Consider the following 27,430-nt stretch of genomic DNA (forward strand, 5'->3'; position numbering starts at 1 on the left):
TTGCAGTGTTATTTGATCCTAGATGTAAGATCCATATTGTTAAGTACCTCTACACACATATTTATGGTGAGGATGCTGCTGTTCACCATATAAGTAGGGTTCAGAATCAATTGGAAGACCTTTATGTCCTTTATGGTGGAAGTGGCATACCATCCAGCATGGTTACTTCTAATAGCTCGTCAGTTGGAAAACAGAGTAGTATTTTGAGTCGTTTCAATCAGTGGTATGTTGAATCTCATGCTTCATCTTTGCAGCAGTCAGAGTTGAAAATCTATCTCGATGATCCCATACTTCCTCAAGATGATAAGTTTGATATTTTGAAGTGGTGGAACATTAATGCTAGTTGATTTCCTATTTTGCAAAAGATAACACGTGATATATTGGTCATTCCAGCTACCACAGTTACCTCAGAGTATGTTTAGTCTTGGTGGTCGTATCATAGACGAGGCTCGTTCTAAGTTGAGTCCGGATGCTGTTGAGGCATTAGTAGTTGCCAATGATTGGATTCCAACAATTAGAGAAAATGGTATGTATCATTTTTAATAGTATATCATTTTATACTTATTTATTATTTAAGTTATGTTTTTATAATTGTTGTTGCATGTGTTTATAGTGCGGATTAGTACCGTCCCTCGAGATGAAGCTTTAGGTACACAAAGTGAAGGCGATGAAAATGAGTTGTGAAATGGTAATCATAAGTAATGCGCACTTTTGTTAACTACTTTTTTTTATTTATTAAGTTCAAGTCTTTGTAGTTGTCATTCTTGAATTTGTGTAAATGCAGGAAATGAAGTATTTGAAAGCGGAAAAAAATGCGCTTTTGATGTCTCAGAAAGGAGCAGAGTAGCTTCATTTTATGATGATGGTCGCATATATATATTCTTGTTATATATTTATATACCAACAACATTTCGTTGTTTATATTATGAGTTTATATTGTATTAGTATTGTGATTAGCTTTATATTGAGAGTTGTTCTTTTAGATATTTGTTGTTTATATTATGAATTCAGTTTTCAGTTCACAAGTTCAAATTATTGGAACTCATGTGGCATGTGATGTGCCCCTTTGTTTAATAATCATTGCTTGAATTTTATTTGGCCGATTTTTGCATTTTCAGAAATATGCACCATGTAATTGTTTGTCTGCATCAAACCATATAATATATCATCTTAATCTCTCACACACTCTCTCTCTCTCTCTCTCATAGATCACGTACAAAGCTCACGTGATTAAGCAATTAGCCTGCTTTAATTACTACTATATGTGTACGGGTCGGGTTGTATCGGAGTCGAATTTTTAAAAAATGTTTAAAGTCGGGTCGGACCGAACTCGAAATTAAAAAAAAGGATTCAAAATTAAAAAAAAAAGTTAATGGATCGGACCCGAAACAAATGGGTCAAATTGGGTCTGGATTGATTAGATTCTGGGTCTGAGCGGGTCGGGTCTAGAATCAGAACCAGAACCGTTGCTTTATAGCTCAACAGGTAATTAATAGTTCTGGTTCTGGTCCGGGTAAATGTAAGAGAGAAGAGAGAAGTAATCTCATCTGTTGATCTGATTTAATCTAACGGAAGTGATTTATTCACGCCATATTCAACGAATTTTTTCGTTGAACATTCATCAAATATTTGGGGGTTCTGGGGTTCGACCCCCATATGTTCAACAGGTTTTTTCGTTGAACATGACGTGAATAAATCATGTCCATTAGATTAGATAAGATCAACAGATGAGATTACTTCTCTCTTTTCTCTTACATTTAGGCCTTCTTCATTGAACATTGGCCTATATATATATAGGGTTGCATTCTATGGATAAGGATATAAGTAGAGAATGGAGAAACATTGAACATGTCAGTAGAAGCGGTTGAACATATGAATAATTTTGTTGAACGTTTGGGGGTTTGGGGGTTCGAACCTTGTATAAGTTCAACATAATTTCCGTTGAACGTTAAATGAACGAACGTTGTCGTTAGATTAGATAATATTAATGGCTGAAATTGCTTCTCATTTCTTTGCAAACATTTACTTTCTCCTATATATATATATAGGAGAAAGTTCGATGGAGAACCATATATATTCAAATAACAGAGACCAAATTTCATGCGTTGATCTTATCTAACAATTAGCGTTCGTTCGTTTAACGTTCAACGGTAATTTGTGTTGAACGTATTCAGGGTTCAAACCCCAAAAACCCCAAACGTTTAATAAAATTATTAGTATGTTCAACCCATATAACTGGCATGTTCAATGATTCTCCATTCTCTACTTATTTGCAGTTCTCAATGAAACTTAACTATATATATATATATATATATATAGGGTTAGGTTCTATGGAGAACAACAAATATTCAAATAATAGAGAACATTGAACGTGTCAGTAATTCTCCTTGAACGTTAAACATTCGTAACAGTCATTTCGTCGAACATGGCGTTGAACATATAGGGGATTGAATCCCATAACCCCAAAAATTATTCGTGCTCATGTTCAACGAAATGACTGGTACGAACGTTTAACGTTCAAAGGAAATTACTGACACGTTCAATATTCTCCGTTCTTTGAATATTTAGTGTTCTCCATTGAACTCTTCCCTCTCTCTCTCTCTCTCTATCTCTCTCTCTCTCTCTCTCTATATATATATATATATATATATATATATATATATATATATGTTTAAAAGATAATTAAATTGCATTTTATATACGCGCTTGTGTGTTCAGAAGAAATTGATATGCATTTTATCTTTTCAAATATGCACTTTCGTAGATTTTAATTTGCATTGAGTTATCATCTTTCATACACTTCTATCTTTAAAAGATAATTGAATTGCATTCTATCTTTTCATGCATGCATTTCTATAAATTTTAATTTGCAACTTGGTATATGAACTTCTATATGAAATTCTATTGAACTGCATTTTATCTTTTTGTAAATGCACTTCTATTGATTTTAATTTGCATCGAACTTATAATTCTATTGTTGAAACTAAAAAATGAACTATAATTTATCTTTTCGTACATGCATCTCTATAGATTTTAATTTGCACCGAGTTATATATTTTTCCCACGTCTACTTATATATTTGAAAAATAATTAAATTTCATTTTATCTTTTTTATATATGCACTTCTATATATTTTAATTTGTGATTTGTGTGTACATAGCTTATCAATATATACATCAGCTAAAAGTAATTATTGAACAAACTATCATATAAATTAACGTTATTATCATCTAATAAAAATATTGTCAACATAAAAAAAACTTGTTATTTCCGTTCATTGTAACGTTCGTTCGTGTTGTACATTGCATTATATTTCATATTTTACATTTACAATCCTTTGAAGCAGAAACAGTAAAAATAAGTTCGATGAAGAACTACGATTGACGATGTGAAACAGAAGCAACAAATGATGGAGATTCTCTGTGAATGAGTTATTGACGATGAAGAACTACGATTGACGATGTGAAACAGAAGCAACAAATGATGGAGATTCTCTGTGAATGAGTTATTGACGTATCTAACGTATCTCCCATAAAATGTTCCATAATTAAAAAATATAATTAGTTGTAATTACTCAACTAAACGAATATACACAAGAATAAATGACAAACATGACCTTTATTATATAAAATAAACGAAAAATCAGAAATATAATTGGACGAATGATCACCGTTAGATTACGTAAATCGATGCATAGGATTTGGTCTCCGTTTTTTGAAATTTTGATGGTCTCCATTGAACTCTTTCATATATATATATATATATATATATATAGGGAGAGGTTCAGGAAAGAACCATAAATAAAAGAAGACCGGGGAACCATTTTTAGTCATTCGATCATCAAGATCTACGGTGGATGCATCATATTGTTGGATGAATGCAGATCCTGGGTTCGAATCCTGAAGGGAGCATTTTTTTTTATTTTTTTGAGTGCATTAATTTTAACAGCGGATGCATTAATTTTTACAGTGAATGCATTAGATTTGATGGTTCTCCCGTTCTCACAAATAATGTAGTTCTCTCTAGAACCACACCCTATATATATATATATATATATATATATATATATATATATATAGGGTTGGGCTAGGGTGAAAACACCCTTGGATTCGGATCTATGAACCGGCATCCTTAGTGTATAAAATAAAAACTAATCTGACCACAAATAATTATTAATCTACGGTCTTGATCTCTTATTTCGTATGCATTCAATTCGTGGGTCAATAACATGTAATGCGTAAGAAATTATCAAGTTAGGGTAAAATTGGTATCAAATAATTGACCTTCCTTATCCAACCTACGTGTTTCCAATATTAACGCCAATTTTGTTATGGAAATTTAGATTTATGAAAATACAGATTTATTACATAATTGACTTTCCTTATCCAACATGTAGTGCGTAAGAAATTTTCAATTTTGTTATATGGAAATACAAAATTGACGCCAATTTTGTTACGAATTATATTTTCATGTAACATGCAAAAATTTCATTCTATGCACAAATTGGAAGTACTTTTATTACGAATTGGAAGTACTTTTGTAACCTGAGAAATTTTTAATGTAGTAATGAATTATAGGTAATGCTGCTACGAATTTGAAGTACTTTTGAATGAATTATGTTTTTATGTAACATGGAAATTTTTCATTCTATGCACGAATTAGAAGTACTTTTGTTACGAATTATATTTAATACTTTGCGAATATAATATATGCTCGAACTGAAAGTAATGTTGTAACCTGGGAGATTTTTAATATAGTCACGAATTATAAGTAATGTCGTTACGAATTTCAGCAAACTCCATGTGGATGAAAAATATGAAGATGAAAACTACCTGACTGAAAATCATTTTCACCTTTGAGGAAGAACTACGATTAATGGAGTTACACCTTTTCTGTACTTTTGCCAATATAAAAACTTGTGTTTCTGTTTTTCTAATTTTTTACGTTTAGGTTAAGTGTTAAAGATTAGAGATATCATCATATATGGAAAGAAGTTTATATTAATTAAATAGATACACTTAATTGCTTAGGAATCCGTGATTGTGAATTACTATAATATCCTTCAGCATTATATGGGTGAATAAAGAGCCCTGAAATTGTCCAATTTTAGTCCACAAGATCTTGAAGATCCAATGGATAGGATTGGTTTATATTTTATACACTTAAAATTATTTTTATTCCAATATATATATATATATATATATATATATGATTAGATTCTATGGAGACCAACAAATAAGTAGATAATGTAGAACTATTGAACATGTCAGTAGTTCCCGTTGAACGTTAAACGAGCATACAAATAATTTTATTGAACGTTTGGGTTCGAACCCTGTATACGTTCAACACAAAATCCCGTTGAACGTTGAACGAACAAATGCTGACCGTTAGATTAGATAATATCAACGCATGAGATTTGATCTTTGTTATTTGAATATGTATTGGTCTCTATTGAACTGCTTCATACACACACACACACTTGTGAGAAATCAAATTTCTTAAATGCACAGTAATAGAATTCTTGTTGCATTTTGCAACACCTGTACGTATTTGCATTCTTATATTTCCCATCTTATATCACTATAATTCTCTACATTGCGAAATACACCTAGTCTACAGTTTAAACTTGTAGACTATGAGTGAATTTTTTAGTAATGTAGAAAATGGAAAAATGCAAATACAAATATTAAAAAGTCAAACTGTGATAAAAATTATAATAAAAATATAATTTTATTTATAATATTTTTTGATTTAATTAAAAGAGTTGAGGTGAAAATTATAAATTTTTTAAAAATTCGTGTACCTTTATGTCATAATTCCTTTGAATATTGATCTTGAATCCACTAGCGAGATTGAGCTTAAATAGTTGGAATATACGACGTAAGATTCTTTTAGTAATAAATTTAGATGGAATCGCAACTTACAAGAAAGTAGTGTGAGCTGTTTTATGAGCCCCAATTCATAAAGCGGTTTATATTTAATTATATTTAGATCCGCAGTTTATGTCGTTTTGTAGTTTCAACTTATTCAAACTTATCTCATACAAGACGATGATCGGGTATACATATTGCCAGGTGCTACACAATCCTCCATATATAAAAATATTAGTATTATCACGACACGTGCATGTGTAATTAGTTGCAGAATATCACAACAAATTAAAATACGAATCCAGCAACCGTGTTTAAGAAGTCGGCATGTCAATTGCCAAGTTGCGGCTGGATCTTATCCATTCTAAAGAATTTGAACAATTAATTTTGTCGATTCAACACCAAAGTGAGAAACACTCGCACCAATGGAATCACGCATGCATGCATCATTATCCAATCATCTATTGCATCTTTCTTTTTTGAGGCAATCTTCTTACATCTTTGATTCACCACAAATTAAAAAATATCCAGTCCGCCACGTCGCCCCTCTTTCTTTTGATTCTCAAATTATTAGGCATGCATATGCGTCATCACTCACGATAAGATTCTCTTCACTTTTTCGCATTATCATTTCAACTTAAATAATTGAATTTTAACGCTCCCTCCCTCCACTTATCTTAGCATATTTGCTTTGGATACAAAAATTAAAATAAGGTATTCAAAATATAAAATGAATAAAGACTATTTATTTAATTTATGTATAAGAAAGATAAAAATTACATACTACTATTTTTGAAAAATATTATTATAAATAAGACAAACTAAAAAGAAAAATGTATCAATATAAATGAGACAAAGAGAATATTATATAAAATTATTGACACATAATTACATTAACTTTTGACCAATTCTGATTTTTATATAAAATTTAAAAAGTGTTAAAAATACATCAATTTATTAATTATAGTAATTTTAAAACGAATTATATTTAGTTTTATAGATCCAATTCGAGACGAACCAAAATAAATATCTTACAATTTAATAAAATCCAACAAAATTAAAAATCATGATAAGAGAACTTTAATTTGATATATATTATATTAAAAACATATTTAAAATAAAATTATGTAGAAGTAATTTGAGATTCAATGTCCCACAATTTTGTGTGTACCACTATGTCCCACAATTATATCTATTCTTTTAATAATATTTTTATAAAAAAATTATTACTAATATTATTAATTATATTAAATTTTTATGTCAAAAAATTAAAAATTATATAAAATTTTACACCATAACTTTAAATTTATCAACCTATTATTAGCTAATATAAATGAAATTAAATAATAAAAAATAATTATATAATTAGACGGAATAAAGTCATAAACCCTAGCTAATAATAAAAAAAATTGGAGAAAATTGTATAAGAAAATAAATAAAATTGAAGGTGAGATACAAAATGAGACATCAAGTGTAGTACACTGAATCTCAGTCCCTTTCTTTCTTTTTTATTTTTAAATGTTACTCCTTTCGTCCATAAAAAGAACTTCCTAGAAGGGAGTGACACAAGTTTTAAGAAAAAAATTAATATATTAAGCCCGCGTTTGATTGGATGTTTTTAGAGATTGGACAGAGATTCAATTAGTTGAATCAATTACTTATTGTTTGGTTTGGGTAATGAGTTAACCATTACCCTTAATTAAGGGCAACTCAATCACTCAATTTATTACCCCTCAAAATAGAAGGGTAACAAAAGAAATGGAATCACTTACTAACGATTCCTTTCAATTGTTAAACCAAAGATTCAATATAAGTAATGATTATTGTTATCATTCCACTTTTTTATTTAATTCCATTCCCTTCTCATTCATCTATTTGAACTAAACGAACACTAAGAGTGGAGAAAAAGTTATTGAGTGTATTGAGAGTGGTGAAAAGTAAGAAGTTCTTTCGTAGACGGAGGGAGTAGCTTATTTGTTTTTGTTTTTTTTTTTTCTCTTTCTACTTTCGCCTATACTTTTGTCTATTTCAATTCAACCTTTTTTATCTATTTTATTTTATATTTGCTCGTTTTTTATTTTTATATTTCTAAAAATTGTGTAGTTTGATTAATGGTAAAACACTCAAAATGTATATTAAATTAAAGTTCGTGATAGGAGCATTAATTTAATACATTTCATATCAAAAATAGATTAAATAGTATAAAAGTAAGAGCGCTCAAACTATTTTTTTCTCTTATTATTTTTGGAAATTATCTTTTATCTTTTAGTTTATTTTATTTCATATATTTCCTTTTATAATTTGGTTTTATTTTATTCGTCTTTATGTTTTCAGCGTTTTTTTTCTGTTTTTTATTTATTTATTTCTGTTTTCCATCATTAAGTATTATTTTTGCTTTCTTATTTTCAGTGTTTTATTCTGTATTTTATTCAGTTTTTGTTTCTTCTGCTCTCTTTTTTACAGTGTTTTTTGAAATATTACATTTCTTCGTATTAATGGATATATATAATTTACGACAATAATTACTTAACAGAAGTAGAAGTTCTAGTGAGTAAAAATAATAATTATCGTGAAAAAAATGTAATAATTGAAACATTACTTTTCTTTCTATGAATAGTTATTTTTTCTTGCGATAATAATTACTTGACCAAATAATTACTTTTCTTTCTATCAATAATTATTTTTTCTTAAAATCATAAATACTTTCCCATATAAGTTAGAGAAAAGTAAATATCAATCAAGATTAAGAATTTCAAAATTGGAAGGAAGTTTTTGAGTTGGTCGAGCCCGTCGCTTACTCTGTTAGCATAATTAGCATTGCCCATGCAACTGCAAAAATATAGGAAGAAGAAGACTATGATTCTGAGAATATACGCCCAACTTGCCCCACTCCATTATTGCTACTGACCTCAAGTACACCGGCACGATCTCGAGAAACAGGATTAGGAATCTGACCAGAATCTAGGTCAAAATTCTATTTTTGTGGGTGAATATCGTTGAGGTCACCAAGGATGGCGGCAATCTCTAGTTATCCGTCGGGATCGCATTTGTCGGTTTTCCGACCGACGATTTCGAGGAGAGTTCACAATGCGGTGCCGAATTTAGATGCACGAATTCCACTGAGTTCACCCACGTCGTTAGGTGAGTGAGGAAAGGGGAAATGTGGGGAGAGAGAGAACTAAGTGAAAGAGAGTGGATGAAAGAGAGAGAGGCCGGAGAGGGAGAGAAAACAAAAAAAAGATTGAGTGCATCCAAAACTAGTTCTTTTTTTTTTTTTTTTTTGAAGGTTCCAAAACTAGTTCTTAATTAACTAATACGTCCATCCGCGCGATGCACGATAAAATCGAAATTAAATGACATTTTAAATAAATAAATATAAATATTAAACATAATCAAAATATAAATAAATGCAAAATATGATTTAAAAATAAATAAATAAAAAAGTTGTAAAATTTTAATAAAGGGAAAGAATATAACATATTCGTTTTGAATTCATTTTTGATGATTTTTATACCATATTAAAGATCTTGTTATGAACTTAAACTTAAAATGCATATTGAATATTTATTCATAAATTAAATTTGATGATATTTAGAAAATAATTAAAATTATATAAAAAAGAGAAAACAAATAGTGAAAAAATTGATGGAGAAGAGAGAAAAAAAATGGAGGGAGAAAACTCCTCTTGTATATACTATATAGATTGAAACCAATCAGTTGATATTTTTATTAGGAGAATTTAGCTTTGGCTTTTCTTTTTCATAAGGAATTTATTCTATGTGTTTTGAATATTCCTATTAATTAATTAAAGGTACCATCAGTTTATTTTCAGAATACCGGCTAGATTTTTTTTTTTTTTTTTGAGAGGCTATATAATCGAATTCGATAACTAGCTACATGTGGAAAATGATTAAATGAGGTATGGTTTTACAGTATTTTCGTTTTCTTATGTCGTTTAAGTCTAGCTTAACTAAGTAAAATAGAATCTCTTTTCTTTATTTAAATAAATTAATAGAGATGACGTGCATTCGCACTTAAAAAAACTAACGTAAATTTATATTTTATTTTTATAGAATTATTTATTACTATATCTTTGTAACCAGTTGTTGGATAATTTCTGAAAAGTGTAATCTTCGTAAATTTGAAAAAGAAAAGATATTTAAATTTAATATAAATAAAAAAATTAAGTAAAATTGAATTTAGTTAATAAAACATCACCTATTTTTGGTGTAACTAAAAAATACGACAAAAAAATATTGATATAATTTTTTTTATGCTGGCTCGTTTGGCTTTCAGTAAAAGATTATGTAGGATAATTTGTAACCAAAATATTTAGCATGGATAATGACAAATTATTAATACTGAGTTAGTGTTTGCTATCATGACTAAATACAGAATATCATGATTTAAGTTAATCCTAGGAGGGAGGTGTTATTATTAATCCTAAGAAATCTGGATTAATAATACTGGGTCGTGGGATTAAATCGAGTCATCCGCAATATTACTAAATAATATCAAACACTAAACTGAGCTGTACTAAATTAGCTAATACAATGTATTAGCCAATATCAAACACACCCTAAGTTTCTTCTTTACATTAAACTTCTAATAAAACTATTAAATCAATCCTTTCAATTGTAACTTCAAAATATTAAATTTACAGAGGAAGAAATAGCTAGTTATATGATTGTAGAATTCTATGGGTACTACTACTTAAATACTAGTAATTATTAAAATATAAAACATAAATTAGTAGATATTTAAATTTATTATACATATAATTTATTAAAATTACACGGTTGCCTTTAAATTAGGCATATAAAAGAGATGTAATAGATAGATTAAATTTTGTAAAACAAGACTCTTGTATAAGGGTGTGTTCTTTTCAGTTGATAAATTTATCATGGAAAAAGGGATAACAAAAATTTCTCCCATTTAAATGTTATTTTATTTTCCCTCATTTTTATGCAAAAGAGAATTTCACCAATATTTCTCATTCCTTCTTTTCACTTCAAAAAGGGATAATATTATATCTTCATTTTTTGTGTGATAATATTATACATCATTGAAGTGAAAATGAGAAATTAATGATGAAATTATTTTTTTGTAGAAAATGAGGAAAAAGAAAGATAAAATTTAAAGAGAATTTTTTTTTATTATTCATCATTTTTTAATGATTAATTTATCAATCAAAAATAACACATTCTAATAGGTATGGTCGTATGGATTGAAGTAACCTAGCTTCAGATTTGAAACCAAGGAATTAAATTCTAGGACAAAAAAAAAAAAGAGAGAGTAAGTGCTAATATTTGGATTTTGATTAGATTTGACGAGAATTGAATTGATTGAACAAATATTTTCGAGATTGAATTATGGAAATATCTTATGGAAATATTTCTGATTCTTTTTCTAATTCCATTAATATTGTGTTTTCGTATTCGTTGATTAGCTGCATATTGTGTAGGGTCGCTTTTCAGCGGAAGGGTAAATTGAGTAGCGCCGGAGTTTAATTTGACTACCTTCATTACATCGAATATTTCACTTTTTAGTCATCAGAAACTGTCAGCTGAACTTTATTCTGATCACCTTGGAGGTAATAATTCTGGTAGAAACGAGGGTGGATCCACTTATCGTTACCGCCCCAGGGCTTGTTGAATGGCGTCTGAAATATTTGTATAGGGTTTGAAGCCACAAGTTAACATATATATATATATATATATACAGTGTTAATAGGCAAAAATATCCACTTCCTTAAGTTTTTTTTGTAAAAATGCCTTAAGTTATCATACAAGCATTCTATGCCCTAATTATAGTGGGACAGACGAAAAAGGAAATGTGGCCACTTATTATGGGACGGAGGGAGTATATTAGAAAGAACTGTATTCGTGAGAACCATCAAATCTAATGCATCCACGGTAAAAATTAATACATTCGCTGTTAAAATTAATGCACTAAAAAAAAAAATTTGCTCCATTCAAGATTCGAACCCAGGATCTACATTCATCCAACAAGATGATGCATCCACCGTAGATCTTGATGATCAAATGGCTGAAAATGGTTCTCCGTTCTTCTTTTATTTAGTGGTTCTTTCTTTAACCTCTCCCTATATATATATATATATATATATATATATATATAGTTATTCGCAATATAATTAATTCAACATCACGTACATAGGGAACATATAAAGATATTTCTTAAAAAATTATTTCACCTTCTATATAAATAAACTAATTTTCATTATTAATAATTTATAATTTTACTTTAACTTGAGGATTGACTCAAATTCAACATTAAAAATTAATTAAGAAAGAAAAATAGGATAACAATAACATAAATTTAACAAATCAATGTAAAATATTAAGCAATTAACATAGATACTATAGTTATTAAAACACACACATACACACGCATATATATATATATATATATATATAATATAATATATAGTAGTAATAACTAAAATTAAAAAAAATGCTCACAAATTGTTTATCTTGTATACTTATAAGAACTAATTTTTTCATATCACCAAAAATAATGTATGCGGTCGCAATCAATAATTAAGTATTACTTAATTATTATTTATTAAGGATTAATTGTCCATAAAATACTGAATTTTTATTCAATTCTGGTTTTGCATACAAACTTTGAACTGTGACGTGATAATTACTAAACTTTTAATTTTATCTGATTTTGCTACTAATTCAAATTCCAGCCAAATTTCAGGCTAATATGGTATGTCAATATTTGACGTGACGTATTTATTCTTTCGTGGCAATTAGTTGGCAAAATAATATTTTTTATTTAATTTTTTATCAATAAAAAAGAACAGAAAAGCAAATAATTAAAATTGTCAGTGACTTAATATATCAACTCAAATAATAATATTTTTTAATTGAATTAATTAATTGAATAAATTCAATAATAATAAGGGGATTATTCGAATGTAAGTGTATCAGCCAAAAAATATTTTAATTATCAATAAATTAATATATCAAATCAAATTAAAAAAATAAAAAAAGAACACAAAGAAAATAACTCAAATTTGTTTTCTTCGAATTTTTTCATGCAAATAACATGCACTACAAATCAAATTAATCAACTCGTTTGACTTTTTGGGCACCAAACATAAGGGGATTCATCCCTTAAACACAATTTCATCCTATGCTTCTTATTTCAACAACCTAAATTTACTTTCTTGGAATTTCCTTACCGTTATTGAATTTATTCAATTAATTAATTCAACTAAAAAAATACTATTATTTGATTTGATATATTAAGTTATTGATAATGTTGGTTATTTTCTTTGTGTTATTTTTTATTAATAAAAAATTAAATAAAAAATATTATTTTGCCAACTTATTGCCACACAGAAATAAATACGCCACATCAAATATTGGCACGCCACATTAGCCTAGAATTTGGCCGAAATTTGGATTAGTAGCAAAATCATATAAAATCAAAAGTTTAGTAATTATCACACTACAGTTTAAAGTTTGTGGAAAAAACCAGAATTGGATGAAAGTTTAGTATTTTATGGGCAATTAATTTATTGATTTGGAGTTAAATTAACTCTGAAAAAAAAATGTATGTTCATTATATTTCAATTAAAATTTATTAATTTCTAATTATAATTTATTAATATACAAAAAAATTATTAATATTCTGATGTTGAACAAGTTGATTTTGACGACTAATCATCGAGCAAAAGTACGAAACAAAATTAGTTAGAAGTTTAACCTGTTTTGGTCTCTTTAAAGTTAAGTTGGGCCCACACAAAGCAATGAAGGGCTCGTCATGAAGGGCTCGTCAATATCAGCCGACTTTTTTAATTTAAGTTTAGCCCAAAGCCCACATAATGGTCTCATTATTTTACGGATACAGATTATAAGCAAAATCATTTTTAATACATAATATTAGTAAAAAGAAAAAAATAAATTGTGAACAGAATCCATAAAACATGTAGTCTAACTTTTGACATCAAGCTTGAAATCATTGTTATAAGATGTTTTAATAAGCGCAACAACGAGACAAGCAAGATTCACAATTATATAGACGAACATACGAGTATTATTATTGAATTACATCAACTTGATAATTGAACTATTGTTTGACAACCAATTTTTTTTTTTGGTTACTAGTCCCTTTCTTTCTCGTTTGACGAAGTAAATTAAAACAAAAATAATAATTGCACAAACAGCTAAGATCACATGGTTCGTACCTGATTCAAATGGTTGAATGATGAACGACATTATGTATACCACGTTGTTTGTGGAGTACTACGTAGGAATATTTGTGCACACATCAGCATCGTTAGCTAAGTGTGATATATCGGAGACTAGCTACAAAGATAATAATACACCCGTTTCTGATCACTTGTCTAGTGGTATATATACTCCATACTACTATTCAAATATTACAATTTTTTTTATGGTGGATGGTATTATTATTTATATGTGGAGATGGTTAAAGTTCTTCTTCCCCGATAATTTCTATTACTTGTGTTACAAGTGATTTTTGGATCCTTTTAACTGCTCGAAGTGGTCTTGAGCTCTCTTTCGATGATTGTTTAATTATTATGTTCACTGTTTGTACGATTTTAAGTATCTCTTGTACTCCTTTTTAATCTATATTAATATTTATTTCACCCTTCAAAAAAATGTTACAACTTTGAATTTTCAAAATATCATTTGAGTTGAGGGTGTTAGATAAAATTATACTCCTATGATTTGTAGCTAGGTTATTACGATGATATATTCATGATTTCGATTTTATCGAAAAACCGATTATATACGAGGGTTGATTCTGAACAATAATCAAACTAGGGTGTTTAGCTAAGCTTATAAGCTCTTGGAGCTTATAAGATGTTTCAAGAACTTAAAAGATGTAATTTTTAAGAGCTTATAAGTTGTTAAAGTGTTTGGATACTTATAAGATAGAGGGTGAAAATATTTTTTTTGAGAGAGAAAATCGAAGAAAAATGAACTTAAATGATACTATATGATGAAAATAATAGTAAATTATAGTTGAAAAATATTTGTAAAATGATTGTTGCATATGAGATTATAAACAAATAAGTTGGGGTAGATGAACTTATTTTTTGGAGAACTTATTTTTGGAACTTATAAGTTGTTTAGGAGCTTATTTTACCAAACACTTTGAAGAAACTTGAGGGTGTTTGGCTGAGCTTATAAGCTCTTTAAAACAGCTTATAAGTTGTTTAGAAGCTTATAAGCTCCTTCAAAGTGTTTGGCAAAATAAGCTCATAAAAAGCTTATAAGCTGTAAATTTAAGCTATAAGAGCTTATAAGCTCCCCAAAAAATAAGTTCCTCCACCCCAATTTATCTTCTCATTTTCTTAAAAGCAACACTCATTTCACAAAAATAACTCAATTATATTTTTTTATTTTCATTATATATTATTCTAATTTCATCTGTTTTCGATTTTCTCTTTATAATAAATTTTTTCTCTCTCTAACTAAAAATTCTCTTTCTAGCTTGTAAGTTCAATTATCCAAACATTTTGACAACTTATAAGATCTTAAGAAACTATATTTTATAAGTTCTTGAAACATCTTATAAGCTCTTTAAAATAAGTTTAGCCAAACACCTTTTTATAAAATTTGTAAACAATTTATAAACTGTTTTGAGGAGCTTACTCCGAATAGAGTTCACGTGACAGTACACAACGACAAATGCGTGAATTACTTCCTGATTTGGAAGCAAACACGTTATTTCTCTTGCATAAGTCTCATCACCCTAAAGTTTTACCAACATGTGTGCTTTATTTTAGTTCCGAAAGCTACACGTGTACGAATGTATCTACGTATAATTAATATGCACACGTACGTGGCACAAGCACACACACTCCTAGCCTTCGAGCACTTTTAAATATATATATTAAAGTTATTTGAAATGCTTATGTATGATATGTAAATGCAAATATTTATTTACTTTGAATCAATAATTAAGTGGATATGATCTGTTAGTTTATTAATGTACAACATAATTAATTTTTTTAATTCAATTACTGAGATGAAACTTTTGAATTTTGTAGTTAAGTGGATAGGATTTGCTAGTGTATTAATGTACATAATTAATCATTTAATTCAATTAGTGAGACGAGACTTTTGAATTTTGTGGTTAAGTCGATAGGATTTGTTAGTGTATCAACGTACACAATTAAGTGCACATGGTGTATTGTTAGAAAATAAAGCTAACTTTTTTTTTTCCCTTGCTTTTTCTACATAACAACTGTCGGTTATCTATTACTATTAATAGTTATAGGAGTACAATTTTAATTTCCAATTTTACTTTGGTTTTTTGTTTGAGGGAATTTTACTTTGATTTTATTTATGCTTTTTTTTTGGGATTATTGGCGTCTAAATACACAAACTTTGAGGGTAGTTTGGTTTTGCGCGCACATGAACTTTGAAAGGTGTAAAAAAATACATTAACTCTAATATTGTAGCAATTTTATCACACAATTTCAATATCATGAATTTTGAAAGGTGTAAAAAGAATAGTATATTAACTTTAATGTTGTAAAAATTTTATCACACAATTTCAATATCTATGTGTATTCATATATATAAAATAAGGCATTTTTAACATACAACTTTAAAAATAAGGTATTTTTATCTATCAACACCAATTAATTAGTATGTGACACATACATTGACGCGCACACATATTTTGTCCACCACTCAACTAAACATTAAGCCATTAAGCAGACACAGAAAATGTTCTTGATGGAGGCAAATTAATTTAAGATTAGTAATAAAAAACAATATATTTTCTTACTCTCTGGACTATAGTACTATAATAATACATACAAAATATTACTAATAATTTATAAATTTTAAAAGAATACAGTAATTTAGAAATTTTACAAGAATAAGAATTGTTTGGTGGGCTCCACTTGGGTCCGCCCTTACATACATAAATATGCAACAACTCAATTCTGCAACACACCAAAAATTTCCAAAATTCTTATCAAAGTATTTCAATAACAACAACACCAAAAAAAGAAATGGCCACCAATCTATTACAAGACCACGTGGCGGTGCTGATGGTGCCGTTCCCGCTGCAGGGCCATCTGAACCAGCTCCTCCACCTCTCCCGCCTCATCTCCGCCCGTGGCGTGGCGGTTCACTACGTCGGCACCGCCACCCACAACCGCCAGGCGCGGCGGCGGGCCCAGGGCTGGGATCCCGTTTCAGCCTCCAACATCTTTTTCCACGAGTTCCCATCCCTCTCCTTCACCGCGCCGCCGCCCGACCCCACCGCCGCGATCAAGTTCCCCGCCCATCTACAGCCGCTCTTCGACGCCCTCCACTCGCTGCGCCGCCCCGTGGCCGACCTCCTCCACGACCTCTCCGCTTCCTGCCGCCGCGTCGTCGTCGTGTACGACTCCCTGATGGGATCGGTGGTGCAGGATTTCGTGAAATTCCCCAACGCCGAGTCATACATTTTCCACAGCGTCTCCGCCTACACCATCTTCTTCTTCCTCTGGGAGACCAACGGCCGCCCCTTCGCCGTGGAGCCCGAGATCCTCTCGGGCCTGCCGGCGCTTGACGGGTGCTTCACGCCGGAATTCCTGAAATTCGTGGTGAAACAGCATAAATACCTTAAGATTAATTCGGGCCGGATTTACAACACATGCAGGGTGGTGGAGGGCCCGTTTCTGGAGCTGTTGGAGAAGCCCCACATCAGCGGGAACAAGAAACAGTGGGCCCTTGGCCCGTTTAACCCCATCATCGCAGAAAAGAGAGAGCCCGAATTCAGACACAAATGCCTAAAATGGTTAGATAGGCAGGCCCGGAACTCGGTCATCTTGGTCTCATTCGGCACCACCACTACTCTCTCAAACCATCAAATCCATGAGCTGGCAACGGGCCTTGAGAAATCCGGGCAGAAGTTCGTTTGGGTTTTACGAGACGCCGATAGCGGCGACGTGTTTCGGGAAGCTGCCCGGAAAGCCCAGCTCCCCCGGGGGTTCGAGGAGAGGGTTAGAGAGAGGGGATTGGTAGTTAGAGATTGGGCGCCGCAGCTGGAGATCTTGGGCCACTCCGCCACCGGCGGATTCATGAGCCACTGCGGCTGGAATTCTTGCATGGAGAGTATATCCATGGGGAAGCCCATCGCCGCCTGGCCGATGCACTCCGATCAGCCCAGGAACACCGTCTTGATCGCCAGAGTGCTCCGGATCGGCCTCGTCGTTATGGATTGGGCCCGTCGGGCCGAGCTGGTGCCTGCACGCGCGCTCGAGGAAGCCGTGCGGAGCCTCATGGCTTCTGAGGAAGGGGAGGCCATGAGAAAGAGGGCCGCCGACCTAGGCGCCGCCGTCAGGGACGCCACGGAGGAGGGTGGCTCCGCGCACTTTGAGTTCGACTGTTTCGTCTCGCATATTACTAGATAGATAGGTACTGCAATCAAATAATATATTTTCTTTTACATAGTCAAATTATTATTCCAGATTAAAATAAATAATATACTATATATAAGGCAAAAAAAACATTTCGACTTCAATTTCAACTCATTATATTCAAAGAAGAAACATCAAAATTAAATTAAATTATAAGCTGCTTGATTAACCTATCGCCGAGGATGAGAAATATTATAAAAACCACATGACGTATTAATCGCTCGTACTGGATCATAATGTATATTTATTGAGTTTGGTATAAATTACATCCTAAATACGATTCGCAGTTTGGGACTTAATTAGTTATTTGGTAACCATAACTTAATTAAATTCTAATTATAATTTCAATTAAGGCTAATTATAAAACACTATAGTTTTCAATGTCGTAATTATAAATTATTTAATTTATTTAGAATAAATATTAATGATTGATTTTTAAATTAATAATAATATTAATGATTAATTAATAATAGGGTAAATATCATACAAACCCCTGAACTGTACATGTTTTATCAAAAATACACTGAAACTTTTGAAATGTTTTCTAAATCCTCAAACTATCAGATTTTTATCAAATATATCCTGCATCTATTTTTTGGTCACCAGAAACGTGATGTGGCTCGCCGGATGCCACAATGTAATTTATATTCTACTTTTTTAAAATGACATGGCAAAAACAACTTCATTTCGTACCATATTCTATTGTGTTTATCCCTAATTCTAAGTTATTAGCGTGAATTTCAAACACGATAGAAGTGAATTTTGATTTCAAAGTGGATTTTTTAAAAATAATATAATACGAAACGACGTTATTTTTGCCATTGCATTTAAAAAAATAGAATATAAATTACATTGTGGCATCCGGCGAGCCACATCACATTTTTGGTGACCGAAAAATAAATATATGATATATTTGATAAAAATCTGATAATTTGAGGGTTTAAAGAATATTTTGAAAATTTTAAGATATTTTTAATAAAAAGGGTAAATATCAATATTTACCCTTAATAATATATTTATGTATCAAAATATAACAAGGATGCGGAACTATATATGAGCCTCATCTAGTTGTTTGGATGATGTTTGACATGTTGATTTTTTTGTGAATCTGCATGTGACGAAAATGATGTAATACTGCCATCCAAATGAAGTGTTTGCTTATGTCAAGATGGGTTTATAAAGTATATTAATTGACTTCTATAACTTGACGCATTTAAATTATCCTTTGTATATATGTATTAAAATAATTTTGAAGATGACCGCATTTTTATCTTGACACGTACTATGCGTATTTCCATTTTTAGCATGGAGTGGAGTGACTAACCGGAGTACCGCGAACCCTTTTCCAAAAAGATAAATCTAACCTTTTCATTTCCTTGTTTCATGCCTTTTTCTTCTTCCTTTTAATTTTTACATTAACAATTAAACTATAATTTCTGTCGACATTCCTTCAAAAAAATAATAATAATAATTTCTGTCGACGTGCCCACAGTTTTTTTAATGTATTAATTGAGAAAAATTGTGGTCATAGAATTATGCTGTACAATAGGACCATATATTTCATGGCATACAAGTATGAAATAATTTTGTCTCCAAATGGACCCTTACAGAGAATAATAGAGGAAGCATCTCTATAATTTATCAATTTTTATTTGGAAACATTTTTTCATTATTTTATACATATACAAAATTATTGGGACTAAAGTCCCACCACATTCTACACTTCCTCAAGAAGATAGTGAAAGGTCAGGAATCATGTTCATATATATATAGAATTAGAAAGAAATTTTATTCCAAGCATATGTATATGCATATATAGAGTTGTTCATGCAACATACTAAAAATGCGATGCGCGACGGAATCTTCTAATATAAAAAATGTGAAGTGGTAAAATAATAGCAATTTTAAACAAAAATCACAGGTGTATCATTAAATTTACGTAAATCTTCAGATTTATGTATATTTATATTTAATTATATATATACATATTATGTTCGAGCAACTTTACGTAAGACATGTTTTATTTTTTGGAATGGCCATCCGCGTAGGGCACGCTAGTCAGGTGCGCCTGCCACCTCTTCGTCTATATTTTCAACTGAACAACTCGTGCCAATAACTGATTCCGTCGATATTGTTCGATGTCGCTAACGTCGGTGTTAATTATAGCCACGCCTAAATCCTCGCTTCGATCGACATCAGCAGCACCACGTTGTCATCGTCATTGCATTATTCCCTCTACACTTAGGCGCAACAATAGCAATAACAAAATCGCATGAGAAAGAGAGAAGATATTTTGCAAATTAGGATAAATATCATGATAACGATCTAATCCGTATATAAACGTATACGTGTGTGTGTTGTCTATATATAAAGTAGTATAACATTTTTCCAATTTTCTACTTTCAATAATGAAGAGTTTCGCCTTTTATGAGACACATATGACCCACATACATATTTGAAGACAAACCCCACATATGCAATTTGACACAACATTCCTTTATTGGAACCAAAGTCCCACATTGTACACATACTTTTCGCTGCAATAATAGTTATGGTATGTTTGGGCCCTTATATATATAGTTCGAACACGACTCACACCTATATAGATTTCAATTGCCACCCAAATAAACAATTGAATGTAGTGGGACCGTTGTTCATGAGTTAATATATTTAATATTCATTTATTCTAAAGATAAAAAACAATTAAGATTAAAAAGATACAAAATAAAAAATAGTTAGTTTTGTTGTTAAAATATTGCCTTACGGATCTGCAAATTAACTTAGCAATTTTAAGATTTCAAGTATTTTTTTGGATAAATGAATTTTAAAATAGCGTGTAATGATAGATTCTAACCTAAAAGTTTTGAATCTAAGGCCTTCGACAAAAATAAAGCCCTCGAAGATATATATATAAGAACCACTAAATAAAATAAGTACGGAGAATCATTTTAAGTCATTCGATCATCAAGATCTACGGTGGATGCATCATCTTGGTGGATGAATGCAGAACCTGGGTTCGAATCCTGATGGATGAATGCAAAACCTGGGTTCGAATCCTGAAGGGAGCAAATTTTTTTTAATGCAAGAAATTTAATAGCGGATGCATTAATTTGTATAGTAGATGCAGTAATTTTAATGGTTCTCATGTTCTCACGAAAATTGTGGTTCTCACTGGAACCACACCCTATATATATATATATATATATATATATATATATATATATATATATATATACACACACACACACACGGTATAAACACTTCTTAACATATAAAATATGAACTAGCTAAACTATATGAATTTTATGTAGAGCAAGTATGAATTTGCTGTGTAAATGTATGAATTACGAAAAATAATTTTTTTGTTACTTATGAGATTTGAACTCGGGACCATGAATTCATTCAACAAGATGATGAATCAACCGTAGATCTTGATGATCTAAGGGTTGAAAATTGTTTATATTTTATATTTTAAGAAGTGTTTTATTTTAGCCCTCCCAGATATATATATAGGGGTGGGCTAATAAAAACACCTCTTAGAATATGAAATAGGAACAATTTACAACCCTTAGATCATCAAGATCTACGGTTGATTCGTAACCCTGTTGGATGAATTCATACATGTTCTACATAAAATTAGTACATTGAAAAATATTTTTATTTTTATTTTAAGAAGTGTTTTCCCGGTAGCCCTTATATATATATGTATGTATATATATATAGTCAAATCAGAACGCAGATTTAAAATGAGAGCGGAGAACCATTCTTAATGTTTGGATCGTGAAGATCTATGGTGAATGTATTATCTTAATGGATGAATACACGAATCATGAAGGAAGCGAATTTTTTATTTTTACTTGTTATTTTTTCCGAGTGTAATTAATTGCACAATGAATACAGTAACTTTATACGACATTGCACTGTTCTCAGTTCTCATTTAAAATTGTGGTTTACTTACATAGTGACTTGAAGTGGTTTAATGGTAATTAAGATCTTATCTTTTCCACCTCATTAGATATATACTTTTAATTTATAGTTTATTATCGATTCTTAATTTTTAGTTATAATTTGTATTAATTACTATTTTCTAATGTATGAATTTTTGCTAAATATGTTATCTTCTCAAAACTTATTTGATAATTTTTTTTATAGTCAAAACTCTTGTTAGACATTTCTATCTCTTAAACTCTCTTTTTACTATATGTACTTTTTGATTTCTTCTTAAAATTTTCTATATAATATTGTGAAATATAGTTATGGTCTATTCATCGTTAGAAAGGGAATTGAAATTCGTACTCCAATCTTTCATTCCTACGATCATTGTCCTTATTCCTACATAAAATTTATAACTTTTTGAAGTGTATTAATTATACTCTTCATGAGTAAACGCGATAGAACACGACTCTATTTGATGCATGTTTGAATTTGAGAGTAGCTAGAATGCCAAAATGATAAAGTTAGGCGAATATTAGTTTTTCCTCAAAGGTTGAGAGGGTAATAATATATAATTAATTATGTAAATTGAAACCCAGCATAGAAAAGACTACACAAACTGAATTTTTAGTCCCAGTTGAAATAATTCAGTGCGTATGGTGACGTTTGGATCGGACGTGTAAAATGAATGAGGTTTGTAGATCAATTGTCTTAATTTTCAATTGTTTTGGGACGGAAAGATCCAAGCATATCCACGACTACAACTATAAATGAAAACTAGCTTAATTACTACGAACTAAGCACCTAAATTTAAAAGGTAAAATAAAAATTATATACTATCATTTATATCCACCTACATAATCGTGGTAGATAATTTGTAGTTAGAAGTCCTAGAAATTTTATTGGACCAAGCTAGTAGCGGCCCCAAGGGTAGTACAAAGCCGTTTAATGAGCAATGACATATTTATAAAGTTAGACATAAATTTCTTTTGGTATATCGACAAAAACAAAATTATATATATTTTATAAAATTAGAATGACAAGTATCTAAATATAATTAAATAAGCAACTCGCACGCAGGCGAAACCTCTACACCATACAAAAATAGAAAAATAATCGCACGCATACAGGATCACTAACCACATAAGGGTGAGAATACTACCCACATAAAAGTGGGAAAATTACACTGCACGCATGCGGGATTGAACCCAATATCTCTTACAAAATAGAGTCTTTAAATGTCTCAACTATAAAATATAATTTAAAGCTAAAACCATTTTTTATGATTTCTAATTTATGAATATTTTATAATTGTGAGAGCATCATTTTTATATTTGATATGGTGGTCGACTGGTCATACAGTTATTGCATGCTAATTATCGCTTGATCGAAACTACCGCACATGGTTCGTATGGTAGTTTGCTTCTCTCGACAAACTATTATACTAAAATGGACTTACTCATTTACATACATGATACATTATTAATCATGTTAGTTGCCTAAAACTATCAAATCGTCTCTTCTTTTATTTCAAAAGAAAAACGTTTAAAATGTTTGTGCAACAATTCAACGGGTTCGGAATCTGTACATATAACTAGCATGTTAGGTACGTCATTATAGAGGCACGCCCACTACTTTAATTGTCTCCCTCTCTCACTTCTTTTTCTTTTGGATCAATATAAAGTGTTAATACGGCATTTTAAATTTTCTCTCAAGTGCTAGCATTTTAATTTTTCTCTCTAAAATGTTAATAGAGCATTTTTACTATAGAACTTAAGGAATATGACATTTTAAATTTTCTCTCCAAGATAAAAGATACCCATTTCTATATAGTAAAAATAAATTATATTCACTTTTATAAAAATATATAAAAACTACTCATTATTTATATAAAAGTTTATTAGAGCATCCGCAGTGGCTTACTTGATAATCTACTTGATAGCTTACTTGATAGGAGGGGACCACAATAAGTAAGGAGGCCACAGTGGGATTACTTGATAGCTTACTTGATATTTTTTAGTTTTGATTTTCATGCTTTTCATTTAAATTTAATTGCTCAAATTTAAATAACATAATTTAATTCAAATTTAAATTGCATTAATTTTAAAATCCTAAAAATTACATTAAAAAATTATGTAAAACTTAATTAAATAAAAACAATTCCTAAAATAACTATTCCGGTCCTAGAGGTCCGAAACGTGTCCAAACGTGCTCCATCAAATCATGTTGGAGCATAGCATGCATCTGTCTATCTCAGAGAAGTGTATCTCTTTGCACGTATTCCTCGAAGGAAATCGGGGTTGCTCCAGCACTCTCCGTCGAGTCACTGCTAGACGCCATGTATCCTGCGTTGTCATCTCTCCAATTGGTAGCCGCTTCACCTTTATACTCCACAATCATGTTGTGGAAAATGATGCAACACATCATCATGTCCTTGAGATGCTACATGTACCAATTACGCGACGGGCTTCGAATGATTCCCCACCGAGCTTGAAGGACTCCAAAGGCACGTTCGACATCCTTTCGTGCCGATTCTTGCATTTTCTTGAACCCCGCCTCCTTCGGATTGGTTGTCATCGGTGGACTCTTAACTAAGCAACGCTACTCTGGATATATGACGTCGCACAAGTAGTAGCCCATTTGGTAGTAGCGACGGTTGGCCTCAAAGAGCACCAGCGTCGCCGTTCCATCCAACACGTCGGCGAAGAGAGGCGATTGGTTTAGAACGTTGATGTCGTTGTTTGAACCAGCGACACCGAAGAAGGCGTGCCAAATCCACAGATCGTGGGATGCAACGGCCTCCAAGATCAAGGTGAGCTATCCTTGATCACCGTGTGTATATGCGTTGTACCACGCCTTTGGGCAATTCTTCCATGCCCAATGCATACAATCAAGACTCCCTAACATCTCGGGAATTCCGTGTCGCGTCTCGTGCATCTGAAGAAGGCGTTGGATGTCCTCCGACGTTGGACAACGAAGATACTTGTCTCTGTAAGCCTAGATGACAGCCTTGCAGAATCTCTTGAGCCATACACGCCCCGTCGATTCGGCCACCTTGAGATACTCGCCAAACGTATCCGCACTGACGCCGGTGGCTGATTGGCGGATAGCCGCCGTGCATTTCTGCAAAGGCGTGAGAGAGTCCTGACCTATTGCATCACTGTTCATCTGAAAGTAACTATCCACACCTTGAACAGCTTCCGCGATGCGCAAGAACAACTCCTTCTGCATTCAAAAACGACGTCGGAAAAATGTAGGCCCGTACGTTAGATTGTCGTTGAAGTAGTCTTGCATAAGACGTAGATGGACATCCTCACGATCACGGTGGACGTAAGACCGTGGACGTTTAACACATTCTGGCACCGGTTGGGAGTAGATTTGAGACATTAATTGATTATGCAACTCTATCTCGTCCAAGATCGCTTGAGCTACACCATCAGATGAATCAGACGAAGAATCGTGCAACGGTTCCGCCATTAATTTTTGAAGAAAAAAAAGGAAATATTGAAAGTGAAATATTGGCAGAGTGAAGGAGAAGAATTGTTGTTGTGTGAATGAAGAAGGAGTTTAGAGGTATTTATAGATAGGAAATTAAATATAAAAAAAGGAAAATTCGGTCAAAATAGCCGTTGAAAGGCAAAAAAAAAAAACAAAAAATCAGAATTAGTAGCCGTTAAGTTTCAAATTTTAATTTTTTTTAATAGGGCGCGTGTAAAACACGCGACTCACCTATCGTCCATCGAGTAGCCCTCGAGTAGAGAGTGCTTGCAACGCCCTACTCGATCTCGCCCCTACTCGAGTAAGGGGGGTTGAGTAGGGGCGTTGTAGATGCTCTTAGCCTGTAAATACACAAACTTTGTTCACTTTCTGAAATTTAACATGACTTTTATTTTCTGCCACAAATACATGAACTTAGCGTTTATTCTGATTTTTGACACCAACTAAGAAGAGTTTTATTTACTGATGACGTAGAGGACGAAATACATGACGTGGACTATGGAATATGTACTTGAATATAGTAGTTGCATTCCTTATTTGGATTGGAGAGTGAATGACATGGTATTGCGGCTTTCAGGTCAACAATAAATTAGAGTTTTTTCTTATCGATATCAAAAAAATAATAAAAAAAAAAAAACGCTAAGTTCATGTATTTGTACACAGAAAATAAAAATCATGTAAAATTCAAAAAATGTACAAAATTTGTATATTTACAAGCTAATAATACTTTATATATATAAAAAAAAGATATTCACTCCGTGCAATCACCCTCCCACCCATCCATCCAAAAAAAAAATCCCAAACTCTTCCCTTGAAATTATGTCGTGACTTCCACCAACCTCTCCTGTCATGTGCTTTGGTGTTATAACCACTGAGAATTCTTTATCGAGTGTGTTTGCTTTTTATCCATCTAAATGGGGGATAATATAATGAGGTATAAATTTATCACTTAATGTGGGGATCACAATTTTTATATTTTATTTTGTTTGAAGGATAAAATATTTATCACTCCTCGTAAGGAAGTATAAAATTATACCACCCTCTCTTAAGTACGAAATTATCAATTTCCCAAGGGATAAAGTGTTGCCCGAAAAATTATACAATCTGTCGAATTTTTTTATACATCAAAGTAAACGAGGTATCACTACAAAAAAAATGTCAAAATACCGGTGGCAATTACCGACGGCAGAGCTGCCGCCGGTAATTACCAACGGCACAACGACGGCAAACAATCCAACCCGCCTTTTTTAATTACCGGCGGCGACCACGCCGCCGATAATTGTAAAATAATTTAATTTATCGTTTATTTTAATTGAACTATATATTATCGGTGCCGGTTGTCGTCGATAATTAGCGGCGGCAATATGCTGCCAGTAATTGCAATTTAAATTAGAGTCCAAATCCCCTTTTCACACAGACTGCAGCAAACTCTCCCCCCTTGCTCCCTGCCGCACCCCCCACCCCCAGTCGCCGATTCGCCGCGCCCCATCCCCAACCGTCGCCGCCGTCGAGCCATCGCCGCTGGCCAACCACCTCTACGGGTCCTCTTTCTCTCTCACTTAGCTTTCACATCTCATTTTCTCTCTTTATCGTCTCAATTCGACGACGCCGCTGCCGCTGCCGCCACCGTGCCGTTGACCACTACCGTACGAGAGAAGCGACTCGATGAGGTATACTTGGAGGTCGTATACCCGATAGGTCA

The 27,430-nt window shown here is 31.8% G+C and overlaps 2 protein-coding genes across 3 annotated transcripts in view; one reads left to right on the plus strand and one right to left on the minus strand.

The window, feature by feature from the left end:
• Window positions 1-27,430, minus strand: part of LOC131001622 (H/ACA ribonucleoprotein complex subunit 4) — an 806,367-nt gene that overhangs the window by 410,726 nt on the left and 368,211 nt on the right. The gene's annotated exons all lie outside the window — the stretch shown is intronic.
• On the plus strand, window positions 16,705-18,387 carry LOC131001890 (zeatin O-glucosyltransferase-like). Its single transcript, XM_057928528.1, has one exon. It carries the CDS (start codon window positions 16,903-16,905, stop codon window positions 18,289-18,291), a length of 1,389 nt encoding a protein of 462 aa, XP_057784511.1. The 5' UTR covers window positions 16,705-16,902; the 3' UTR covers window positions 18,292-18,387.

Source organism: Salvia miltiorrhiza, chromosome 1 (assembly GCF_028751815.1).
Source record: "Salvia miltiorrhiza cultivar Shanhuang (shh) chromosome 1, IMPLAD_Smil_shh, whole genome shotgun sequence".
Lineage (NCBI taxonomy): Eukaryota > Viridiplantae > Streptophyta > Magnoliopsida > Lamiales > Lamiaceae > Salvia > Salvia miltiorrhiza.

What these genes read in the sequence shown, in the direction of transcription:
- LOC131001890 (XM_057928528.1), top strand. Translation starts at nt 16,903, where the DNA reads ATGGCCACCAATCTATTACAAGACCACGTGGCGGTGCTGATGGTGCCG.